The 22,865-nt window shown below is 43.1% G+C and overlaps 2 protein-coding genes across 4 annotated transcripts in view; one reads left to right on the forward strand and one right to left on the reverse strand.

Moving 5' to 3' along the window:
- Positions 1-8,456, reverse strand: part of ORC3 (origin recognition complex subunit 3) — a 47,761-nt gene extending 39,305 nt beyond the window's left edge. For both annotated transcript variants that reach the window (XM_077304804.1, XM_077304803.1), the window contains exons 1-2: positions 8,311-8,456; positions 101-152 (exon numbers count right to left, since the gene is read on the reverse strand). In XM_077304804.1, coding sequence (XP_077160919.1) covers positions 101-152; positions 8,311-8,334 — 76 coding nt within the window. In that variant the 5' untranslated portion in view covers positions 8,335-8,456. The remainder of the gene's footprint in view (positions 1-100; positions 153-8,310) is intronic.
- A 43-nt stretch (positions 8,457-8,499) lies between these two features.
- Positions 8,500-22,865, forward strand: part of RARS2 (arginyl-tRNA synthetase 2, mitochondrial) — a 31,459-nt gene continuing 17,093 nt past the window's right edge. For both annotated transcript variants that reach the window (XM_077304842.1, XM_077304850.1), the window contains exons 1-7: positions 8,500-8,705; positions 12,858-12,931; positions 14,315-14,411; positions 14,959-15,042; positions 17,700-17,797; positions 18,919-18,974; positions 22,135-22,218. In XM_077304842.1, coding sequence (XP_077160957.1) covers positions 8,667-8,705; positions 12,858-12,931; positions 14,315-14,411; positions 14,959-15,042; positions 17,700-17,797; positions 18,919-18,974; positions 22,135-22,218 — 532 coding nt within the window. In that variant the 5' untranslated portion in view covers positions 8,500-8,666. The remainder of the gene's footprint in view (positions 8,706-12,857; positions 12,932-14,314; positions 14,412-14,958; positions 15,043-17,699; positions 17,798-18,918; positions 18,975-22,134; positions 22,219-22,865) is intronic.

A 22,865-nucleotide genomic window follows, 5' to 3' on the forward strand; every position in this document is an offset into this window, starting at 1 on the left:
CACAAACTGCTTTAAAAGTGTGTGGAATTATGCAAACCAACATGATTAACAGGACAGGAAGTCTCTAAGAAAGATCTATCACATACTCATCCATACTAACCTACTGAAGATATCTTCCTCTTCTTAGACTTTGGCTTGAACACAAAGCAGCCCTACAAAGAAACAAGAAACAAAGGAACCATGATGTTTTCTCAAGATTCAGGATTCCTGGCCTAAAATTATCAGGACGTCACAAATATTTTACACTTAATCCCACATTAAACAGCCGTTTATTAACCCAGATTTGATGGCTGTTTTAGTTTACCAATTAAAAACTAAAATTGCATCTCCATGATTCACTTCTTTTTCCCACAGGTATAGAAAGGCTTGTACAGTAATCTAGTTGCTCAGTCTGAAGCACCATTCTCTACCTGGTTAAGGATATTTCTAATTTAGGATGACATTTAATAAACGATGCAGTGACTCGTGTTTTTATGAACCATCAGCATTCTAACAAAAATGAAAACAGAAGAAATGGATGCTGCAATTATGGTAGTTTTTGAATCAACTGTACAAACTCCATATTGACTCTCTGAAAACTGGCATAAAAATAAGCTAACATTTACAAGTGACGTACATTTTTAACAGCTAGTAGAAAGTAATGTGTGAAATAGTCTAATTTTAAAAGAGGCTCCTTAAATGGACTCTAGTATGCCCCACAAATAGATTTTAAAATATCTGTTTACAATATGATGCATAAATAATATTAGAAATGAACAGTCTTTATTGCACTAAGTGTACATTCTTAGGGTCGCAACCTTTGGGAGTCTAAAGGTGAAGAACACCTTGACTGTATCACTCCCCCACAATCAGCCTTCTATATTAAGAACCAGCACTTTCAGTACAGTAATCTGCACTCTAGCAAAACATTTAAGCTCAAAAGTTTGAGTTATTTTCTGAGAGTTAGTTCCCCCCCCCATTTCATTTATAGCACAACTTTCTCACTGACATTAGAGGAGAATGATAAAATATAAAACTATTGCAACCAGACAGTATAAAACATCCAATGAACAATGCAACAAAATTAGACCACATAATTAAAAAATACAGACATGAGATGTACTTTGAAGTACAACAAAACTCCTAGGCAGAGATGTAAAATTGTTCTGCTGACCATTTATTCTCCTTCTACATAGTTTGAGAGAGCTTAGATCTGCTGTTATCATTCCTAATTTAGGTCACAAACACATGCAGTTGCAGTGAAGGTAAACCCTTGTCTAAACTAGAAATGGTATGTAATGACTGCTTCCCAAAATTATTTTATCTTGGTTCCTAAACCTGGAAGTTCAGGCAACAGGTCAGCTCCAAATTCAGGAGACCCTATTGCTTCAATATAAGACTTCTCTCAAAGTTTGAAGGGCTAGTGCCCACACACATCATATTCCTAATCTAAGGCCTTTAAAAAGGAACAAATCCAGCCCTTCATCTTCAGTCTTCTGTGCAGGCACACAATGGGGATTGCACAGTCCAGCCACCAGAGCAATCAAAGGCCTTCCCTCTTTTCTGCCAAAACAGACAACGTCCTTTTGCCAATCAAGAAATACAAGCAGCCAGTCCATTCTTTGCATCCCTACACTTTCTGTATGGCTGTTACCAATCATCACAGCCATGCAGTATCCTCAACAAAGATTCGATGGCAGGCCAGATATAGACTTCACCACAGGCCCAGTTCCCTGAGGTAGCATCAACAGCAACAACCCCCAAGGACAATTTCATGGGCCAAAGGCCCCCCTGACTACAGGACCGACCACTGAGGGCACAACACAATTTCCTTTGGATCTCAGTTTGAAGCCCCACTCCTTCACATGACTGACCTTGGGCAAGACACAGTTCTCTTGGAACTATCTTAGCCCCACCTACCTAACAAGGTGCCTTTTGTGAGGCAAGGAAGAGTAGATGATTATATGCTACTTTCAGACTCTTTGGACTTTCTCAACAGGGGCTTCATGAAACCTTGGGGTCAACAAAACTGGGTATCAGAACATCACTTCCAAAATCATTTGCATGATGACAATTGCCCTTGGATGGGCACATCTTTCACTTTCAGTTTGTAACAATTACAATATGAAGGAACAGTGATTAGTCTACCAAGAACCCAACAGGGTTCTTTGTATTAGTGCTACACTGTATGTATGTGCTATCGCCGTTTGCCCACAATGGCACCTCCAGACGTTCTGAGTGAAATTTTTGGTAACTTTGGTCAGCCTGGGCCAGAATACATGCTGGTTATGATTCAGCTTAACAACTATACAAAACAGTGACAACTGATATTCTTACAAACTATAGTTGTAATAGGAAATAATGCCACAATTTCTACAAGATGAGCTTCTCTGGGGCATCTTCTCTCATGCTTATCATGTACCAGAATTTCAAAGGTCCCAAATATTTTTGAACGGGGGGGGGGGGGAACTATATATATATGCCCTCACCCTCAGATGTTAAAAGAAGAATGGACATGGCTTTGGGTTCCCACTGGGAAGAAAGGTAGATTATATATAAATGAATATAAATCAACTACATCTAAGCAAAAGTAAAAACAGTTTTATATCTACCTTCTTACAACTACACTTAAGACATTCCTGACCATCAGCAAAGGTCATATTTGGATCTCCTGGTGGTGGCCTGGCCGGCACAGTTGGAGGGAGTGTATGGGAGGCATGGGTCTACCTCCTTTCGTGGTGCTGTGCAGACGCAGCACAGATCAGCAATGATCAGGCAGCAGTTCTCTCCAATGTGCCCTGTTCACAGGCGCCTTGGCCCACAAAGAGTTGGATGCAGAGTGTGGCAACAGCACATTATGGTAGGGGTTGCCACCATAGAGTGGACGCCGTTGGCACCACCTCCTCATCAGTGGCATCGGTAGACAATGGTGTTTCAGAACTGAAAGGTCTTCATCGGGTATTCCTGAGTCGGGCCCTAGTTGACGTGGCAAGCGGTGCAGGTCTCTGCATGGAGTGGGCAAGTGGGGCAGACATGCTCGCCTTGGTGGGCAGGCACATCTGTGTTGAGACGTGCAGAACAGCTGGCGACCAACACAGAGGGCGGGAGCTGTAGGGCCGGACTGGCCACACCCTGATTGGCCCTATTCCAACTTGGGCACCCTAGGCACACTCCACCCCACCGGCCAGTTTCACAAATATTAAGAGGAACCATGGATAAGATCAGTTGTTTGTTATTGTATATGTAAGCATATATAATTTTAATAGTAAATTTATATAGGCAGCAGTAGTAATTGGATTGTTGGGAAGCACAATCTCTCATTCCACAGCATAACTTTTATACTGAGTAGCTGCCAGATATTCAACAGATGAAGTTTCCTCTCATAACTACCCCTCTGTAGTAAGAAAACTGCACCTTTAAAAATATTTCGCTGCCGCATCCAAACACAATGTCAAGGGGGTACTTATTAAATTTGCAAACAATACTAAACTGGTAGGAAAAACCATCTACACCAATATAGGATGGGGGAGACTTGTCTAGCCAGTAGTATGTACGAAAAGGATCTAGAAGTCTTAGTACACCATACATTGAACATGAGTCAGCAGTCTGACTCAGTGGCTAAAAAGGCAAATGGGATTTTGGGCTGTATCAAACGGAATATCATGTCCAGATCACAGGTGATGGTGCCGCTGTACTTTGCTCTGGTTCAGCCTCACTTGTTCAGTTTTGGTCACCACAGTTGAAGAGGGATGTAGACAAATTGGAGCTTGTCCAGAGGAGGACAACAAAGATGGTGAGGGGCTTGGAGACCAAGACGTATGAGGAAAGGTTGGGGGAGCTTGGTCTGTTTAGCCTGGAGAGGAGACAACTGAGACGGGATCTGATTACGGTCTTCAAGTATTTAAAAGACTGCCATGTAGAGAAGGTGTAGTCAACCTGTGGTCCTCCAGATGTCCATGGACTACAATTCCCATGAGCCCCTGCCAGCAAACGCTGTAGTCCATGAACATCTGGAGGACTACAGGTTGACTACCCCTGATGCAGAGGATGGAGCAGAGTTATTCTCTATTGCCACAGAGGGACAGACCAGAAGCAAATGGGATGAAATTAATTCAAAAGAAATTCCATCTATATATCCGGAAGAAGTTCCTGACAGTTAGAGCGGTTTCTCAGTGGAACAGGCTTCCTTGGGAGGTGGTGGGTTCTCCACCTTTGGAAATTTTTAAACAGAGGCTGGATAGCCATCTGACGGAGAGGCTGATTTTGTGAAGGTTTAAGGGGGTAGCAGGTTACAGTGAATGAGCAATAGGGTTGTGAGTGTCCTGCATAGTGCAGGGGTTGAACTAGATGTGGGTGTTGGTGGGAGAGTTTTGTTTTTACAGGGGGAAATCAAGAAGACACAGGAGGCTCCTTCCTTTTAACAATGAAGATTTTTATTTAAAAGTTTTAATTATACAACATTAAACCTACCTACCCTCTCTCCCTCCCTCCCCTCCCCAACATGAAACACATCAAATAAATAACAAAACAGCACACACCCCACACGCCATCCTCATTAACAACAGAACACTTACCCCCATACTGTCTACGCTCCTTCCCCCCTCATTTCTCTTACTGCCCCCCCTCTACCTCAGTTTCCTCAGTTGTCCGTCTAACCTAGCCGCCCTACGCCTTCTTCCTCCAGGTCCCCATCACATCCAGTCTTCTCTTCATGGTGCGCACTGAGGAAAGAAAGGGAAAATGTTTGTACACTGTCAACAATGGAGGCCAGACAATAATGTGGGCAAGCATTTAACAAAAGCTTTCCATCACAAGTGGGACTATAAGCTGCTTTCAGCCTCCTTCGAGTAGAGAAAAGTGGCATATAAGAACCAACTCTTCTTCTTCTACTTACAGGCTGACATGCCTCTCTCCTCCAAGGAGGCGATGGTAGCATACAGGTCCTGACGGCTGGCTACTTGGGTTTCTGCTGAAATAAGAAGAGTTGGTTCTTATATGCCGCTTTTCTCTACCCGAAGGAGGCTCAAAGCGGCTTACAGTCGCCTTCCCTTTCCTCTCCCCACAACAGACACCCTATGAGGTGGGTGAGGCTGAAAGAGCCCTGATATCAGTGCTCGGTTAGAATAGTTTTATAAGTGCCGTAGCAAGCCCAAGGTCACCCAGCTGGCTGCGTGTGGGGGAGTGCAGAATCAAACCTGGCATGTCAGATTAGCATCCCGCACTCCTAACTACTGCACCAAACTGGGGAAAGTAAGAAGATGGTGTGTACAGATGTGTGGATAGCTATGCCACACTTGCCCATGTTTCCATGACTAATAATATAGCAATTACAAACCTCTTGCAGCACTAGATGTGCAGGGTCCCTCCTCCTGTGTCCTCCACTTCTCCCTCAGGGGATCTCCGTCTCTCTCTCTGAGAGGATGGGACTGATGGGGGGGGTTCCACCCACACTTCTTGGTGCCATAATTGCTGAAGATACGTGGAGCAGGAGAAAGAGGTAAAGAAGAAGTGGGAAGCAAAAGGTGTCCTGTGTATAAACTTACTGAGAAAAGTGTGTAAGAGATATATAAATTGCAAAGACTTTGGCATATAAACCCCTTTGAACTCTTGATTGGAAACTTTAAAAGTGAATGGCTCTTACTTCCCCTCCAATTGAATATTCTATTTGTATTTGATCTTTGATAACAGTGGCTCAACTGACTCCATTAGCCAAGATCTCTCTTTCATATGTGCTGATTGTTTATTTAACCTATTGGGATATTGGGGAAGCTGCTGTTCCCCACACCCAACTTCTGATTGTTTTCCTGGAGCTTGATATTGTATGCGTATTATATTGTTTATAGAATTATTGTGCTTATGTAAATATCTTCTTTTTGTATTTTGAATAGGACTCCCAGACTCTACCTAATTTGAGGTACTAGTTACCACCTATGCTTATATTACTGAAGAATCCTCTGAAGTACATTTTGGCAATTCGGCCCAACATCCTGCTTTTTCCACAAGAATGTGAATATTTCCAACAGTTATTTAGGATAAATTTGGCCTTTGAGAGTTTGCTGAAAAAGTTATTGACTGCACGTAAATTGGGAATGAGTATTGAAACTAGATTTGAAAAGCAGACAGTTTAAATGTTAACTGGAATAATTGGGCTGAAGTAGTGTTCTTCAATAGAAGTTTTTAGAAATAGGTCTCCATCTGCAACTCTTACAAAATTTGGCTGTCTGAGCAACTGTTTGTTTATTTATTATATTTATATACCACCCTCCCCAAAGCCTCAGGGTGGTTTACAGGAAACAGGAAAAAGATACATATAACATATGGTAGCAACAGGTGATAACAGCAATAACTTTAACGTGATAACAATAATAACATTAGAGAATGATGGAACTGCAAAAGAGCCTCAGCTCAACTCTTACTGGGACCTGGTGCCCAATTAGGCAGATTAGTAGGAGTCATAGTAGGATGGGGGGGGGCTTGGGGGCCAATTGGAAGCGATGGATTGGGTCGACCTCAAGGAGGAGGAGCTCCCTTTTGCAGGTCCTGAGGAACTGTTTCGGTTCTGCCAGAGCCGTTCTCCTTTGGGAGCTCATTCCACCAGGTGGGGGCCAGAATGGAGAAAGCTCTGGCCCTGGTTGAGGTCAAGCGGGCTTCCTTGGGGCCAGGGACCACCAGGAGGTTGGAAGTAGCAGAGTGCAAGGCTCTTTGAGGGGTGTAGGCAGAGGGACAATCCCTCAGGTATACTGGCCCCAGACAGCATATAGCCTTAAAGATGATAGCCGAAACCCTAAGCCTGATCCGGAATTCAGCCAGGAACTAGCGCAGCTGCTGGATGATGGGCTGGATGTGGGACCTCCGAGGTGTTGCTGTGAGGACCCTGGCAGCCGTGTTCTGGATCAATTGCAGTTTTCAGATCAAGGATAAGGACAGGCCAGCATAAAACGAGTTACAGAAGTCCAGCCTAGAGGTCATCGTCATGTGGATCACTGTGGCCAGGTGTTCCGGGACCAAGTAGGGTGCTAGTGGTTTAGCTTGGCCAAGTTGGTAAAATGCCAGCCGTGCTACTGTCGTGATCTGAGCCTCCATTGAGAGGGAGGCATCAAGTATCACTCCCAGGTTTCTGGTGGAGTGGGCCACTGTTAGCTGCACTTCCTCGCTCCAGCCTTTCCTTCCCAGCCACAGGACCTCTGTCTTTGAAGGGTTGAGCTTCAGACTCTGCTTGAGCCACCCCGTCACCGCTTCCAGGCAACTGGCTAATGTTTCTGAGGAAGAGTCAGGGCAACCATCCATCAGGAGGAAGAGCTGGGTGTCATCAGCATGCTGGTGACAACCCAGCCCAAACCTCCACACCAGTTGGGCAAGAGGGCACATAAAGATGTTAAATAGAGTTGGAGAGAGAATTGCCCCCTGGGTGACTCCACAAGCCGGTTAGTGACAGCTTGATGACCTCTCCTAATTCCGGAGAAAGGAGATCATTCCCTCTGATCCTGGCATCGGCCAGGCGGTGAGCTAAAAGTTCATGATTGCTAAATTTAATTTAGGCTTAATAGTTTTCATCCCCACCAACACACAGGAAGATTGCAATCATTTTAGCCCCTAGGAGGGGGCAAATAGGATATTTTTTCCACATCTCAGCAAGCTGAAAATGCTGAGAAAGTCACAAGAAGAGAGATTGATGGCCTGGTGGTAAAGAAAATGTGTGCAACCTTCTCAATGATAATTCAGTTACTAGAGATTGACTATAGTTCTGCATATTGGTTTGACTGTTTTTGACCCTTGGTTCTTATCAAAAGACCAGTCTACCTATGAGCTGGAGGAGGGAGTGTTTTGAGCAGGGCCATGCCGGTCTTATCTTGTGCACCAAGGCCAGAAGGCATGAGTAAGCCATTACGATCTGCAAACCTTGATGCCAGGAAGAGACCCAGATCCCTGCCAGCAATTCCTGGAAGGCTGGCATAAGGGCTGTAAGGTGTTTCAGGGAGGTAGAGACCTCAGGCTACTTAAGACGATGTAATCCTATTGTTCTCCACACAGATTGTTCTCCTATGTTGCAGAAAAATATCAGTGATTCATTGGGGCTGGGCAAAAGAACCTTACTTATGCCATTCGGCTATCACCCTGACAAAACGCCCTAAGAGAAGACGCAGAGAGAGACCAAAACAAGCCAGGAGCTTGCCTGAGCGCACGCGCGCATGCCCAACCCGGCCATAACCATCGCTGCGCGTGCAGTTACGGAGTCAAACAGAAATGGGATCCCCACCGCAACACAAACTATAAATCAAAACGTGGTCGCCCCCAGGACGCGGAAAACACTGGGCCGCCTTCCCGACTCACCTTGGAGACCGAGCACGTGCTCATGGTAGACGCCTCAGTCCCGACGGGGACCCGCCTTCATGGACCGGAGCTGGCGAAACGTCCCCGCCCCCTTCGCCGCAGAACGCATGCGCCCTTCTGAAGGCCAATTGCCAGGCTCTTCCTGTCGTCGCGCGCAATGAGCGTCCCTTCGGAAGACGGTTCTACCCGCTCCCATTGGTCTTCCGCGAGAGCTCCAGCCCCACCCCCAGGCTCTCTTCGGGGCGAATTCTTTGGCACGTGGTAGGACCCGACTAACAGCGGGAGACTCCGCCCTGTGTGGGCTGGCCCACGAACAGCGGCGCGGGGAGAGGAACTGGAGAGCTAGCCGAGCTGCCATGGCGGCCAGTCGTTTTCGGAGGCATATCGCTGCTCAGGTAGTGTGTTCTCCCTGTCTAATAACCGTCAGCCTGTGAGGGTTGCAGGCCTCTTCCCTCTCTGCCCGGATGCAGTGGGTGTCGTCCAGCACTTTACTTGGAGCTTAGGAAGAGCATTACGCGTCCCTGCTGCAGTGTGGCTGGCGGCAGGAAAGGACGGGGAAAGAGGGCAGCTTTAAAAAGCTCAGCTGGAACTAAATGTCATCTGAGAGAGACTTTTTTTTATGCCTCTTTTCACTACCCGAAGGAGTCCCAGAGCAGTTTACAAACACCTTTCCATTCCTCTCGCCACAACAAATGCCCTGTCAGGTAGGTGGGGCTGAGAGAGCTATAAGAGAAGTGCCCTGCAAGAACAGCTCTACCTGGCTGCATGTGGAGGAGTGGGGAATCAAACCCGGTTCTCCACTTTAGAGATCGCCTCCCTTAATCTCTTCACAATGCTGGTAGTGTCAACATCGTGCTGGAAAAAGAACAGTGAATTTGGTTGGAACCCAACTGGGAAATGGTTTCCTCGCACTGACATGGTTTATTCTTCATTGATTCGTGTGGTTTCCTGGAGCTGCTTAGTACACAAGTCTAGGAGGAAGCTCTGTTGAATACCGGGAAATCATCAGAGTAGGCATAGGATCAGTATGTACAAGGTCCAGAAGCCAAAAGTACAGTCTTAATGGTGTGACTCTGTATGAGATGGTACTGTTAATCCTTGTAGTTTTTCGGTCATCCCAATGCTACAACCAGTAGCTTGCCTAGTTAAGACTAATATGTCATAGCCTGTTTCACTGTCCAGCCCTAAACATGTGCTTTTGAGAGCAAGGCTCAAGGAGCTTTACCTGAGAATAAACAGATAGGAGTCGGTATTCAGTCAGGCTCTTGTCTTGGCTGCATCTCCTTGCTGTATTTTAAAAAATGACTTGCCTATTCATATCTCCAATCTTTAAAAAAAATAGTTTGCAGGTAATAGATTTGAAAAAATAAAGAATATACTGATGAAATAAAAGTAGTCAATTAAAATAAATGCACTCATTTGAAAGGACTTGGAAATTATTGGACTGAATTACTGAAACTGCTCTCAGCTGAACAGCTTTCAGTGTACCAAGCAGGGGTTATCACCATCCAGAGCAGAAATGAAGCTTCATATTACAAAGACATGAATGACAGTCAAAGGCCCAGAATACAAAGAATGATATCTTTCCATCAAAATTATTACCGTATTTGCCGGCGTATAAGACGACCCCCCAACATATCCACTCAAAATACAGTACTATGGGTCACTATGGGCAGCTATGTCTATCCCAACTGAAGTGCACCTGGCGTATAAGACAACCCCCCCACTTGGAGGCATGTTTTTCAGGGGGGGGGGAAAGTAGTCTTATACGCTAGCAAATACTGTACATACTATTTGGATGAAATGGCTTAAAATATATTTAACCTTCTTTGTATTCCACCCTTCTACTTAATGGACACTCAAAACAGCTTACATCATTTTCCATTCTTGTGTTTTATCCTCATAACAACCTAGGCAGGTAGCTTAGGCTGAGAAAGGGAAAGAGACTGGCTCACTCAGTAAGCTTCCATGACAGAATGGGGATTCAAACCTGGGTCCCCCAGATCCTAGTCTGATACCCTTAACTTCTACAACATGCAGTCTGTCTGGCTTGTAGAATTGATGCATTAGTGATAATAAAGCACATCACAGTTAAGAATGCCATAAGTGACATGGCAGTTCTGGAGGGTGTGGATTTGCATGGTTAAGGTGGTACTTCTATGACTGTGTCACATTAAAATCCTGGGCATACACTGATGAGAATGATAGCCAGGAGTGCCTGTTTTTCATCTGCAACTTGACTTTTCATTTCTAGATACATTTAATTTTGCCAGGTTTGCTTGCTTCTTCATGTGGAGATGTCTTTACTATATTGCTTCTGGGTTAAATTTAAGGTGCTGGTATTTGTCCTTTTTATAAATTACAACTCTTCTTCTAAAAAGCTCAGAACTATGTTTTTTCCTGTTTTTTCCTTTAAACACACAACAGACCTGTGTCGTAGGTAAAACTGAAATAGAGAGTCACTGGCCCAGGGTCACCCAGAGAGTTTCATGGCAGAGTGGGTATTTGAACCTGGGACTGCCAGATTTCATTCTAGCACACTGGCTCTCTTTAAAGCCATTCATAACCAGGCAGTCATATATTTGGAAGATCCTTTGTCCAGCCCACCCAGTAGTTAAGGTCCAACCACTGGCAATGTAATTTCTCTGTCATGTAAAGTCCGAGTAAAAAAAAAAAGGTAAGTGGGGCCCACTAAATATACAAAGTATAATAATTGAATATAAAAGTATCATGTATAGCACCAGGTCAGAAAACAATAGAGCAATATGTCTGCTAATATACCTAGTATGGGCTTTCTCAATTTGGATTTCATGAAACTCTGGGGTTTCTTGACAGCCACAAAAGCATTTCCTGAATGGATGGAATTGATGTATTTTAAAAATGTGTTAAACATTTATCGGGTGATATGACCACGTATGGCCATGTTGACCAATGATGCCCAATGATCAAAATGCCCAATGATGGGCCTAGAGAGGGTGGGAAGGGGCATGGCCCTGGGTGGGCACATAAACAGCTATGCTTCCCAACCATGTTCTGCATCATCATGCCACTTCTGGGGTTTCTCGAAGCCCGAAGAATGTTTCAGGGGTTTCTCAACAGTAAAAAAGTAGAGAAAGGCTGCCCTGTGGCATGAGACTTTCCACAATACTACTGTGAAGGTCCTAGATATATTAGCAGTTTACTTCTAATAAATTGGTTGAGAAAGACATACTCTTTATGCCAATAAAAGGTTACTGACTGACATACTCTATTGTATTTTTGGCCTGGTGCTATAGGCCCACTGTTGGGTGCCGATGGACAAACTCTAACGGAGGATGCACAGAAAGCAGAAAGGTTCAGCGCCTATTTTACATCTGTTTTTTCCCACAGGTCAAAGGGTTTAGGCACATCTAGAGATGGCCGTAGCCAAAGGATAGTGTCTGGGTGGCAGGTTGACATGGACAGAGAGGTTGTTGAGAGGCATTTAGCTGCACTGGATGAGTTCAAATCCCCTGGGCCGGATGAAATGCACCCGAGAGTGCTTAAAGAACTTTCCAGAGAACTTGCAGAATATTTTGTTATACTATGTAAAGTCAGAGTGCCAGCAAGAAAACTTGTTTACTTACAGCTCCATCCTTCTGACATTGTGTTAACAGAAGAAATTGGGAGATCCAACTTGCTTTTATGTTTTTGCAGCAGTGTGAGATACTCCTTTTAAATTGAATTTTAATTGAGTTCTCCTTATTGTGCTGAGATGCTAGTCAGACATTCAGTGTGGGTGAAACGTGTTCGTATATGGAGGGGAAGTTTGAAACTGGTGCCAAGCTCTGCCCTGACCCACACCTGTTCATTGGAAATTGCTTGTACATTTTGCAATTAATACATGTAAGGTGGGATGGACCTTGCTACTGTGATACTGTTCCCCCATTCATTCTACCTACACTGAATACCACTTTTGTCATTTTGTCTGGACTGATGCTGTTACTGATGTTTTTATTGTTTCGTATATTCTTTTGGTCGTCATTATCTTGTAAGTGGCCTTGAATTTAAGAATAGGAGCATAAGAACTATTTAGTACATTAACTGTCTTTCTACCCCCATCTACTGATGAGTTTTGTGTAATTGAAAAAGCTTTCCTACCACTTTTCCAGTAAAAGGCTGGTCTGTTTATTCTTTCTATATACTTGTAAATGGCTTTTCAGCTTTAAAAAGTCATTATGGGAAGAACATACAGAACAGACAAACGGATTCACATTAATTGTCATTCCTGCTGTTCTTAAGCCTTGATTGATATGACTGGCTATTCAACAGTCAGAGAATCTTCCCACCCTTCCGACTCCATTTCATTGGAAAGGGATGCAAAGAAGAATACATGTGGGGCTGTCCATTCCAATGAAATCTCTGAGCAGGAGGCTTCCATGTGCACCTGCATAAGTTTAGCATTGTAAGCTCCAGGAGTCTATCCGTCAGTTTTGTTAAGATGGAACATTACATTCTGTATCAGACATTCTTGGTTTTCATCTGTCGATTTCTGCTTAACTAAATTTGGTCTTCTGTTTCAAATCTAGCTTTCGAATGTTCTAGAGATGCCTCCAGATATCTTGATAAAGTCAATACATGCCATTCCAGTATCAAAAAATAGGTAGAATATTTTGTATTCTAATTATTTGAATTGTTTAGTAACCCTTTGCATTCTTATTATGGGGAAAAATCAGGATTTTATAGAACTGTATGAACTAAATTATAAGAATTCGAGGCACTGCTAATGTTTTCATTAGTAAAAGCCTTGGTAGTGGAAACTGCTGTCTAGTCACATGGCTTACATCAAATCCATAGGGTTTACAGGGCAAGAGATGTTCAGAGTTGGTTCTCATTGCCTGCCTCCATGTCATCTGGTATTTTTTAGAGGTCGCCCATTCAAATACTAGCCAGAGCCTGCCTTGCTTAGCTTCTGAGTTTTGATGAGATCAGGCTCACCAGGTCAGAGCAGTCAAAGCCTTAGATCTAGAATAAATACTTCAGTTTTTAAATGGATAAAGTTACAAATAAATTTGTCACATTTTGACATGCAAACTCTACTGCCTAAACAACTGGCAGTGTAACCCTCAGCAGCATTTATACCCTTCTAAGCCCACTGAGTGCAATAGACTTAGAAGGGTTTAATTCTGTTTAGGATTGCACTGTAGGGCCCTGATTCCATGCAAAGTTAAGCACTCTAAAGCCTACTGAAATCTCGGGGCTTATATGCAGCTAACTTCCCGTGGAATGAAATTTTGTGCTTGCATACTGATGCACATTTCTTTCAGAGCAAGCTTCACTGAACTTAGCAAGACTTCATTCTTAATAAGTTTGCATAGGATCAAGATAGAAAAGTGATAGGAAGCAAATATATCTATAATATTGGACACTGCATGAGATAGAAGTGGGGTGATGTGTGACCCCCCCACCCTGTTACCCTGAAAAGATGTGAGGAGGAAGCCCAAATCAGTGGCACAGTTGTTGACACTACCATTCCCTGTGTGAATGGCCTTGGTCCCCTAATATGAACCATAATGCCCAAACACTTTGCTCCCACCAAAACAACTTCCCAATTCCTAGCCCATCAGGCTGATATATACCACAAATCATAGGGTCTCCAGACCTTCAGTCCTCATGTAAACGTCTTGCTGAACAAAGGTCTGGCTCATTTGCACCATCTCCGCCCATTACTACCATCCCCTCCAATCAGGCAAGAAGAAGAAGAAGAAGAAGAGTTGGTTCTTATATGCCGCTTTTCCCTACCCGAAGGAGGCTCAAAGCGGCTTATAGTCGCCTTCCCATTCCTCTCCCAAGCAAGCAAGTGCCTACCATGCCATTGAAGGTAGAAGGGTGCTGAGCATTGTCAGTTACGTGCAAAGGTCTCCTTTGCTTTGTCACACATATTGCTAGACATGCTTAACTGTAGACTGTCAGGAGACTTGTCTCTTCGTGCCGAAGAACTGCTGGTTCTGAAGCATTTATTTTAATTGTGTTCTTTCTCCCCTAGGCGATCTTCTGGTTTCCAGTATTTTGTAAGTTCTGTGCTTGGCAGCAAGCAATCCAAGTCAGATATTCAGCTTCAAACCCAGAAGCTGGCTGAGCAGGTAGGCATAAAACTGCTCCAATAATATAAAGTGCGCAGAGCCAAACACCCACTTTTGTAAGATGAGAATGATTAGGTCCAAGTCTTGCAGCCAAGCTTCATAGTTGATGGATGACAGATTAATGTCTGGCTGCCTGCATGCCTCAAGAATGTACATCAGTGACTATTTTCTGGGTGCTTCTCTTTGTAGGTTTTAGGATTACCAGTAGTGTCATATGACCAGAGCACTATCATATTATTCATATGCTATTACTAAACATGATTGTGCTGATTTGTATGTGATTTGCAGGCATGCTCAGAATGTGGCCTAAATTACTGATTGCAGAACTCACTGTGAAAATGATGTTATCTAAAAAGTACCAGAAAGCACCATATTTAAGTAGAAGTTCTAAATTTTCTCAAAATACAATAAAAGCCACTGGTACTGGAGAAATAGATACTGTGATGCGTAAATATTTGCTTTTACAAGCATTTTTGATAGCCTTGTTTTACTAATTTGGCTTCTTACTTATGGTCTAATCCACTGTCATCTCTTTTTAATTTTTTAGCTAAAATGTGATGATGTTGTGAGTGAAATCAGCACAGGTGAAGGGAGGATAAACTTCACAGTAAATCAAAAATTACTAACAAAGGTAAGACCTGATGTTTCACACATGTTAAAGGAATGAAATATAGTTAATAAATATGAAGGAAAGCACAGAATACTAAGTCAAAATCTAATGCTAGTACAAATACCATTTTATGACATAGTATAGTCAGAAAGAGATGAGAAGGCTATCTGACATACAGAACGCATAACATATGCTGGAAATACTATCTTTGTTGATTTGCCAAATGCCTTCCAACACTTTTTATAAAAGGACCAAACCTGAAATCAACAGTCTGCCTAATATCTGGAAGTATGTGAACCCTCCACAGATATCACAGCAGCTAGTTGCAGGCAGAGCTCTGACTTCGTTTATTGAAGTTATGTGTCCAGGCCAGCCTTTTTCAACCCTTTGACCATGGAGGAGCCCCTGAAATAATTATTTAGGTTTCAAGGAGCCCTGGAAGTGATGTCAGCTGGTCACGCCTTCCTGCCATGCCTCCAGAAGTGACATCACCACCTGCATTAGCAGGCAGGCTCAAGGATGACTGAGTGGGGAAGAGACTGAAGGTGGTTTAAGGCAGGAGTAGGCATGCAGGCACATAAACCATGAAATAACTCACACTTGGCAAGGGGAGCAATGGAAGTGGTTGGTTCCCTAGCTTGTGGCCAAATCCATTAGGATAGGAGGAGAAAACCACAGACCCCTCCAGAGCTCCTGCGGACCCCTGGGTGTCCACGGACCCCTGGCTGGGAATCCCTGGTCCAAGCTATGCACACTTTGAGCAGAGCATCAAGGTTTCAGGGCGAGATTGAAGTCAGAGAACATGTCATTTTAGGTTCTTGAGTCTGCACAATCCTTTCTGAAAACTTTGCAGAACGTGCAGCTGTAGAAATCCATAAAGAGAGCATAAGCTGAGATTATACACTTTACAAAAGAAGGATTAATTTCATTTCAATAGAATTTAAGAACCTGTGGTTTTGTGGAAAGGAAAAGAGGGATATTTGACATCCTGAAACCTATAAATTTACTTGGGGGGGAGGGTCCTGTAGTTTTAAATTACTATTAGGAAGCGTGCTTAAGATATAGTATTTTTGTATTGATAGCTTGTCTTACTCATTGAAACTCAAAGCATATTGGAAAATATTGAAAATCAATTTAATCAAACAGCATAATACATCTAAAAACAATGCAATAGGACTAGGATTACAGAATTAAAAGACAATGCAAATATTAGGAGAAGAAGAGTTGGTTCTTATATGCCGCTTTTCCGTACCTGAAGGAGGCTCAAAGCGGCTTACAGTCGCCTTCCCTTTCCTCCCCCCACAACAGACACCCTGTGGGGTGGGTGAGGCTGAGAGAGCCCTGATATCTCTGCTCGGTCAGAACAGCTTTATCAGTGCCGTGGGGAGCCCAAGATCACCCAGCTGGTTGCATGTGGGGGAGCGCACAATCGATCCTGGCATGCCAGATTAGAAGTCCACACTCCTAACCACTACACCAAACTGGCTCTCTAATGCATTAAACTATCTAATGCATTACGTGCTGTGACCAATATAGAAAGTGGAGTGCATAGTAGAAGACATTGTAGCAAAAGCTAGATATATACAATAAACTTGGTGTAGTGGTTAGGAGTGCAGACTTCTAATCTGGCAAGCCGTGTTTGATTTCACGCTTCCCCACATGCAGCCAGCTGGGTGACTTTGGGCTTTCCCCGGCACTGACTGAGTAGTAATATCAGGGCTCTCTCAGCCTCATCTACCTCACGGGGTGTCTGTTGTGGGGAGAGGAAAGGCCACTTTGAGAGTCCTTTGGGTAGAGAAAAGTGGCATATAAGAACCAACACAACATCATCTTCATCATCATCTCATCATCTTCTCTGTTATAAAAAGGCCACCTGGAACTGTACCATTATGCTACTGTTATAATCCCTTTATAAAAATGCCTTCCTAAACATTTGTGTTTTATAAATTTTGTGGAATTGTAGATTTGTGGGAGCCTTCTTGAAGAGGTTATTCCATGAGATGGAGCTATAACAGAATTTGTATGAAGGGTTCTAGAGCAGATGAGTCAAGCAGCAACACCTGGAGTTGCCCACTCCTTGTTTTCAAAATTTCTAAAGCATCTAACAGCTCAACCCCTGACACATATATTTTGTTTGCTTGTAGACTGAAATTTTGACTAAACTGCTGCTTGGATTAGAATATTGGGGGGGGGGGTAATCCTATTTTTCTACATGCTGCAATGTTTAACAGTTTTGCTTATTTGTGTATACAACACTTCCAGAAGTGTATTGTCAATTTAGTCTTCCATATCGAAAATTGACTGACTTGATAAAACCAAATTTATCAGTTTGTAAACCCTTTAAAGATATTGGTGATCTTTTTAGATTTCTCTGAAGCCTGGAAGTCAAGCTGCCAGAGCTTTGTTTGCCATTCATTAAACTGAGCAGAGTGAAAGGCATGTCCATATAAAAGTAACGATGATGCTATCCTGGCAAAAAAAAAGAGTAAGGAGTATTTGGAGCTACCCCACTGGAATCTGAAAAAACGGGGTTGTCTTTTTGTAAAGAGCGAGATTGCACAAACTTTTTAAGGGTGTTGCAGGATAGTCATTTCTCAGTGCCTCTTTATTATTTATCAACAATAACTTCCTTTCTCTGCATATATATTTTGTTTTTCTTTTTTTTTTTGCCTGTTAAGTCAGTGTTACAGCAAGTGTTTAAGGATGGCTCGGAGTTCGGAATAAAGAGTGAACTTTTCTCAGAACTGCGAAGAGGAAAAGTTCTAATTGAGTTTAGGTGAGTACAGAGGCTTAATTATTTTTAAAGTGCTTTGCTTAAATGCCTTAGATACCATGTGAGTTCACGGCTCTACATATATCCTTAGTTGTAAACTAACATGGAACCAATACATTCCTTCTGGAAAAGCATCACTTACTGAAAGGGAATCATTGGATTGGATGCTGAGCACTACAAACAGAGCTGTATTTGCAGAAGGAAAGTTTTCCTCCTTTTTCTTCCCATAATAATCTGCTTTGTTGCCCAAAATGCAGTTCCTGGAAGTTAGTGGGCCTTTGGGGAGCACCATGAGGACCTCTTGTGGGATGGGAGAACTGGCAAGAGTATTGCAAAAACATTTGTGCTACTTGTGTGAGCACAAAGAAACTTGAGATCCAGCCTATTACCTGCAAGCTTTTGCCTTCAGATGGAAAAAACTGGGCTCCATTTGTGGTTCTCTGATTGTTCCCCTGCAGTGTGTGACTGATAGCTTTGTGCTCTAAAACAGTGGTCCCCAACCTTTTTGAGGCTGGGGACCGGCAGCAGCAGGGAGGGCAATTGCCTGGCTGCGCATGCCGCTCATGCACGGACACGCACGCACATTGCGCATGCACGGCCAAAATCGCACATGCGCGAAAGTGCCGCGAATGTGCGATTTCGGCCGCACATGCGCAATGCGTGTGCACGGCCCTGCTTCCCTCTCCCCCCCCCCCTCCCGCAGTAAGAAGCTTCCCGGGCTGCTAGCTTGTGGCCTGGGAAGTTTTTTACTGGGGGGGGGGGCGGGGAGAGGGAGCTGCGGCCCGGCAGTTGGGGACCACTACTCCAAAAGGACCTCTTTGTAGGGTCACTGCTGTCTGTGTCCACTGGGGCCTGGAAATTGATGTGAAGCTTCTTCTCTTGGAGTTGGTAATAAGCGGTCTTGCCTCATAGCAGAAGGTTGGGTTTGGATTTGTAGTCCCATCATTATTTTTGTAATCATGTGAATCCCATGAACTCTGTCCATTTTTCCCAATACTTTGAGTATACATCAAGTACCACAGTTCCCCCATCTTGCATTGGTCACCGGTAGTCCCTCTTCTTTCCTCCCTCTTCAAAGTATGGTATAGACTAGCATTTGCTAATTCATTAAATGTTTGTTGCAGTTCGCCCAACATTGCAAAGAAGTTTCATGTAGGACACTTGCGTTCCACAATAATTGGTAAGCTATAACTGAATTGTAGTATAAATGTTGCACAATGTTGGTCCTCTTAGGATGTGTGCATATGACCAGACTGCTTGTAATGTCTGGAGTTCAGAATGGGACTTCTCCTCTGTGTCTGGACATGGATCATAACCATAGAATCATAGAATTGGAAGGTATCTCCAGGATCACTTACTCCAACCTGCTGCACAGTGCAGGAACCCACAGCTACCTTCCTATCTACAGTGACTCCAATTTCATGCCCAAGTGATTCCCCACCACCACCAAAAATCTCCAGAATCCAGCTTGGCCTGGAGGAAATTCACCTATCATCCCTCAGTGGCAATCAGCAATTTCCTGGGTACGCAAGGAAGGGCCACAAGAGACAAACACTGGCACATCCCTTCCTGCCCACCCACTCACAATCTGCCTAAGTTCATAAAATGAGCATTTCTGTCAGATGACTCTAGCCTCTGCTTAAAAACTTCCAAAGAAGGAGAACCCACCAGCCTTCCGAGGAAAACTGTTCCACTGAGGAACCACTATAAATGCTAGGAGCTTCTTCCGGATATTTAGCTGAAAATTCTTTTGAATTAATTTCAACTTGTTAGTTCTGGTCTGACCCTCTGAGGCAACAGAAATCAACTCTTTTCCATGTTCTATATGAGAACCCTTCCAGTATTTGAAGATGGTTATCACATCACCTCTTATCTTCTCTCCAGGCTAAACAGACCAAGATCCCTCAGTCTTTCCCCATATGACTTGGTCTCCCTTCACTATCTTCATAGCCCTCCTCTGGACACACTCCAGTTTCTCTACATCGTTCTTCAGCTGTGGTGCCCAAAACTGAACACAGTACACCAAGTGAGATCTTACCAGAGCAGAGTAAAGCAGTAGCATTACTTCACATGATCTGGATGCTATACTTCTTTTTATATAACCCTAAATCCCATTTCCTTTTTTAGCTACCAAATCGTACTGCTGATCCATGTTCAGTGTCTGGTCTACTAAGACTCCCCAGATCCTTTTCAAACGTACTACTGCCAAGACAAGTTTTGTCCATCCTATAATGATGCATATGATTTTTCCTGCCTAAATGAAGAAGTTTACATTTAACATTTTAAAAATTCATTTTAGCCCAGTTTTCTAGCCTGTCATGATCATCTTGTATTCTAATTCTGTCTTCTGGTGTGTTTGCTACCCTTCCCAGTTTAGTGTCATCTGCAAATTCAATAAGTTCCCCCTCTATTCCTTCATCCAAATCATTTTTGAATATGTTGAACAACACAGGGCTCAGGACGGATCCCTGACACTCCACTCATCACTTCTCTCCAAGAAGATGAAAAACCATTTACAAGCACCCTTTGGGTGCAATCTGTCAACCAGTTCTCAGTGCACCTAACGCTAATACGATCCATACTGCATTTTACCAGCTTGCCAATAATAATATCATGGGGAACCTTATCAAAAGCCTTACTAAAATCAAGTAATCAAACAATTTCCACAGCATTCCCCTGATCTAGCAAGGTAGTAACTTTCTCAAAAAGACAGATAAGGTTAGTCTGGCATGACTTGTTCTTGAGAAAGCCATGCTGATTCTTAGTAATTATACCCATCTACTCTAGCTGCTCAAGGACTGACTGATTTGTTCTAAAATTTTGCCAGCTGTAGACATTAAGTTACCCAAATCCTCCTTTTTCCTCTTCTTGAAGATGGGAACAATGCCCACCTACAATCTTCTGGCACTTTACCTGTTCTCCAAGAATTGTCAAAAATGATGGACATAGGCTCACATGTTGCATACAAATATGGAGTTCTTCCTCCTGATTGTACCCTGGTTTGATTTTGTATGGATTGTTTTAGTCCCATTTGATGCATTCCTTGTTGATCAGTGTCTGCCTGGAATGTTCAGGACATGACAGGAACAAACAAGGAGAGGCTGAGACTTGCCTCTTTCCAGGCACTGGCCTCAACCATACATGCATAGAAGGTGCACATAAATTTCCTACTTTCCATTCCTACATCCCTTTCTAACTCACAGGAAAATTATTTTTGGGTTGTGAGACCTGCACAAAGAACTGCCTCATGGGTTGGGACACTCCAGTGAGGAAGGAGAAGAGGTGTACTTGTACCTCTTCACCCTTCTGGCAGCTGATCTTTATTTGCAGAAGATACAGAAACAATTTCCCATTTCCATCTTCTTGCTGAAGGAACCTACCCACACAGGTCTGTGTGGTTTATGCAACTCCAAGAAACAGCCCGGTCAAAGGAGGCTGCAGGAACAGAGAGCACTGTAGATGCCTCCATGCTTGGGTAGAGACAAATGGAGCTTAGTGATGGGTTCTCTCTTTCTTACTCTCAGGTTCCACAATCTTTAATCTTGAAATTTTTATTTCTTTTACTATGTTTTTCCCTGGAGTTGAACCCAAGTGAATGCTGGCCTTATAAATTTAGCTTGTTATTTCCATAAGACCCTTGTATCTGGTAAACATCTGCTCTGTACAAATCAATGACAGATTCTTTGCAACTCCTATTTCATTGTATGGCAATATGTTCTGTGCACATGAAAGTTTGCACCTTGTATATGACTTTGTTGGTCTTAAGGTGTCATTGCACTCAAACTTTGTTCTAGGATCTATGCACTAATGGTGGTGGCCTGCATCCTCACAAGTTGAGTCACAGTTCTAAGATATATGTTCTCATTTTGATTGCCCATGGCTGAGGAATCTCTAAACCAAGGTTGAAGTCCAAGTGATGAACCTTGCATGCTTACAAAGAAAGAGGCACTGCACAAGAATGGGTCTTCCAAAGTTTTGGTTCAGTGGTTAGCTATACAGTATATTCATACCAAACCTTTGGATGGCTGTTCCCCTATTCATGACATGGGAATAAAAATGCTTCACAAGTAGAGAAATTAAATTATTGTGGGTTTTTTTTTTTGATGGAGTGTGAAATATATGGAGAGCTATTTTAATGTTGATACTCTTTCAGTTTTCATAGTAGCATGAAATCAAAGAAAACTTGTCCACTTCTTGAGTGTTTTGTTGGGGAATTTGCTTTATAGAATCCTTCTGGTTTTGGATTTAATGGGGAAAGAGTATACTTGGGTTGTGCAAAAATGTTCTTTTAATTGCCTTTTTGGAAAAGCAGTATGAACCGATAAGTATTTTATTTTCAGGAAATTTCATAGCAAATCTCAACGAGGCTATTGGACATCATGTCACAAGAATGAATTATCTTGGAGACTGGGGGATGCAATTTGGTAAGTGTCTCTTTCCCTCCTGTAGTATATATATACTATAATCTGCATCCAGGCTTCTCCCACTTTCCCAGTCAGCCTTTTAATACTCAAAAACAAAAAACTTCTCATGGATATTTACAAAACATACCAGACTCCAGTCTATAACATTTTTATTATCTGCTTGCTTACCTAGGCCTATGAAAATCATGTGTAACATATGAAACACTTCTGAAATTATGAAATCACTCTCCCATGGCACGGATTTATATAGAAGCCGCAGATCTGATTGGAGGGACGATGACTACAATTTGCTATGCCATCGTGTTACCATAGTTTTATATTATGATGGGTTAGGGTTTTATGGGATTTTATTGTCTCTTTATCAAAGCCTGGATGGTTTAAATGGAACCCCCCCCCCCCCCGAGAGCGGCAGGGAATCGAGTGAATGGATTAATGAACCCTTTCCCACTGTATTGGGGGAGTTCCCTGATAGATTATGCTGATTTTGCACAGCCAGTTTGCTGAATGGGTTAGTTGAAGAAACAAAAGTTTTAGAGGATCACCAAGGAGGCAGAAGAACCGTGATAGGAAATTGGTAGGGTATCTAGTAGAGACCTATGTAGGGCGTATTACAGTAGTGCAAAGCAAGGGGTTGCTAGAGTTGAAAT

This window comes from Paroedura picta, chromosome 1, assembly GCF_049243985.1.
Source record: "Paroedura picta isolate Pp20150507F chromosome 1, Ppicta_v3.0, whole genome shotgun sequence".
In the NCBI taxonomy this organism is placed as follows: Eukaryota; Metazoa; Chordata; class Lepidosauria; order Squamata; family Gekkonidae; genus Paroedura; species Paroedura picta.